The sequence below is a fragment of the Triticum aestivum genome, chromosome 3D, assembly GCF_018294505.1.
Source record: "Triticum aestivum cultivar Chinese Spring chromosome 3D, IWGSC CS RefSeq v2.1, whole genome shotgun sequence".
NCBI classification, from domain to species: Eukaryota; Viridiplantae; Streptophyta; class Magnoliopsida; order Poales; family Poaceae; genus Triticum; species Triticum aestivum.
This window is the reverse complement of record NC_057802.1, coordinates 526,538,536-526,541,758: the sequence shown is the minus strand read 5'-3', so window position 1 is coordinate 526,541,758 and position 3,223 is coordinate 526,538,536. Positions and strand designations below refer to the sequence as shown.

At 49.0% G+C, this 3,223-nt stretch overlaps 1 protein-coding gene across 1 annotated transcript; it reads left to right on the top strand.

Annotated features, from left to right (window-relative positions):
• Window positions 1-1,522: 1,522 nt before the first annotated feature.
• Window positions 1,523-2,544, top strand: LOC123075210 (transcription factor MYB2). The gene has a single exon (XM_044497871.1). It carries the CDS (start codon window positions 1,592-1,594, stop codon window positions 2,471-2,473), a length of 882 nt encoding a protein of 293 aa, XP_044353806.1. The 5' UTR covers window positions 1,523-1,591; the 3' UTR covers window positions 2,474-2,544.
• The last annotated feature ends 679 nt before the right edge of the window (window positions 2,545-3,223 follow it).

Below are 3,223 nucleotides of genomic sequence, written 5' to 3'. Positions count from 1 at the left end.
AAACGGTAGCCAGATTAGAGGTGCTTATTATTGTCAACAAACAGTAGTTGCCATCCTTTTGCCTCATCCTCAAGGTTATGTTTATCAAAAGAAGAAGAGAAGATGGTGGGCCTAGTCTGTTGCTGTTGCCGCCTTGCTGGTGTCCCACAAATATCAGTGCATGGTACATTAGTTATTGCGATCGTCAAAGTCGGCAAAGTTCATACTAGTATAATCAAATCCGCTCAAAAATCGCAGTAACATACCAGTACAGTAGATATACTGCTTGATTCTAAAAAAAAAAGTAGATATACTGCTTTTGTTTTCTGCAAAAAACATTGTGTGTGCATTGCATACCTTTGCATTAGCCTAGCTTCGCCCCTGGAGTGTACGCACGTATATATATGAGCGTGTGCATTTGCACTGTGTTTTAGAAAAAATATGTCCCTTAAAAAATGAATACCCAAACATGTTTGCCAGGCGAACCAATCTGTTGTTGGATGATTAGGAGAATAATGGTATCTCGAGTCCACCAGGGTTCAAGTCAGGCGAACCAACCATTTATCCTGGATTAATCTCAGGATTTCCGGCGATGCACATTCGGAGAGGACGTTTCCATCGACTACGAGACGCCTATGGTAACTTCGTAAAATCTCAAGATGATATGCCGACTCAGTCTCTCGAAGGTGCTCATAGATGTAGGGTGTGCGTGTGTGCGTTCATAGATATGAGTGTATGTACGTATATATAAGCGCTTGCGTCTGTACTGTGTTAAAAAAGAAGAAGCATGTGAACCAATCTGTGGTTGGATGGTTAGATGGAGAGGGACAGTGGTATCCCCAACCCACCAGGGTTCAAATCCTGGACTCCTGGTGCTCGCAATTTCTGGCGATGCGCTTTCAGTGAGAGGAGACGTTCCCGTCGACGACGAGACGCCTATGGTGACTTTGTAAATCTCAAGATAATATGCCGACTAAGTTTCTCGAAGATGCTTATAGGGATAGGTGTGCGTTCATAGAGGTGAGTGTATGCATGTATATATAAGTGTTTGCGTTTGTACTGTGTTAAAAAACATGTTTGCCATATGAAAATATTTTGCTGTTGTTTTATTTGTTATTCACCAGGGTGCACGTGATCTCGAGAGCCACCCTCATCAGTTCGTAGAAAAGAAGTCAGATGGAGACGAAATAAAAAGGAGAGTTTCGTTTCGTAGCCAAAGCAAAGGTCACGCACGCGGCACGCTGCACGCATCGGTTTACAATCAGTCATCAGGTCAACGTTCAACCCTCAGCAGTCAAGCAGTCGCCCCAGTGGATTTAAATAATTCTGCTATGCGACCGATCCTGCCCAACAACACGAGAGCGCGCATCCTTTTTTCTCTTTTAAAATCGGCATTAGCATCCCTTTCCGTTTTGCGGCTGAGGCAGCACTAGTGCGGCAAACACATGTCCTATATTCTCCTTTGACCAGCCCACACGTCTTCCTCCACTATATAACCCCGCCGTCTCCCCCTCTCCTCGTCTCATCCGAACTTCCACCTGCACCAACAAACGACAAGATCAACATACTCAAGCTCTAGATCACTTCCAACTCTAGCTCACTCTGCAGTCTTATGGATCACTTCGATTCCTTCGGGTCAACGGGCATGGATGCTGTCTGGATGGGGTCTTGCGGCTGGCCGGCGGCCTCGGCGACGAGCGGGGAGCAGGAGGCGGTGGACCTCCGGAGAGGGCCGTGGACGATGGAGGAGGACGCGCTCCTGGCCGGCCACATCGCCAAGCACGGCGAGGGCCGGTGGAACGAGCTGGCCTGCGCCGCGGGGCTGAGGCGCACGGGGAAGAGCTGCCGGCTCCGGTGGCTCAACTACCTCCGCCCCGACGTCCGCCGCGGCGACTTCACCCCGCAGGAGCAGCTGCTCATCCTGGAGCTCCACTTCCGGTGGGGCAACCGCTGGTCCAGGATCGCGCGGGAGATGCCGGGCCGGACGGACAACGAGATCAAGAACTACTGGCGGACCAGGGTGCAGAAGCACGCCAAGCAGCTCAAGTGCGACGTCGACAGCCGCCAGTTCCGGGACGTCATGCGGCACCTATGGATGCCCCGCCTAGTCGAGAGGATCCAGGCCGCCGCCACCGCCGCCACGCCCGCGCCGATCCTGGAACACGCGCCGTCGCCCATGTACCATTCGCCTGAAACGACGACGGTGACCACGTCGAGCACGGCTGGTTCATCGGTGTCTCTCGAGGTGCAGTTCCCGTCCAACCAGCTTGTCATGACCGTCGGCAGTGCGACGAACTGGTCAGGCGCAGGCAGCGAGCAGTGCGGCAGCGCCAGCGCGAGGAGCGATGACATGTTCGACGGGAGCTGGTCGGAGCTCCTCGCTCGTGCGTGCGACGACGGCGCCGACTCTGTGGTGTTCCCCAACTTTGAATTAGGAGAATCCAGAGACGACAAGTGGAGCTTGGAAGACATCTGGTTACAGCACCAGTACTGAACTACTGATCAATTAGAAGTACTGTGCTACGTCAGCTTCCTCGATTTATTAACGACCAGGTTTATTGTATTTGTAGCATGATCTACTTGATTGCTAATCAACACAGTTAACAAAAAGGAAGGGTGCTCTGAATTCTGATATATGCCTCCTTGTACGGTCAAAGGTAGTAATACGAATTAACATAGGACCACCAGTTTCAGAAGAAAAAAAGGGAGAGTTCACTGAAATTTGAAATGTTTCGGTCAGTCAAGTAGTACGTCTTTTTAAGCCGAGACCTATTGTTCTACGGTATTTTCATTAATATAAATCAAACAAGTATAATATGCACAAAAGAAGAAGGAAAAGAAATGAAAAACAAAAAAACAGAGCTTATTATCCAATGCCAGTTCTTGACTATCATGGTCAAAGTCCAATTGCTATTTTGCCAGTGCAGTTCATTGTAGATGTGCACCAATCCATTCTTGAAAAACCAGTAAGTGATTTGCTTTGATCCTGTGCTCCAGCAGCTTTAAATCCTGTTTTAGCTTAAACTTCTAGCGATTCACACTAGGAACCTCATTTCCGAAAACTTTCCCGTTCATTTGGATCCAGATGTTCCATAGCAATCGAGGGGGAAGCAGTTGATGTGCCAATAATATATCATCCCACACAGAAATGCCAAGCTTCTTTGAGGGGAGAATGCTGCTCCAACAATCTTGGGAGAAGCAACAATCCTAGAAAAGATGTCTGGAAGTTTCTTCTGTGCTTTCA

What these genes read in the sequence shown, in the direction of transcription:
- LOC123075210 (XM_044497871.1), top strand. Translation starts at nt 1,592, where the DNA reads ATGGATCACTTCGATTCCTTCGGGTCAACGGGCATGGATGCTGTCTGG.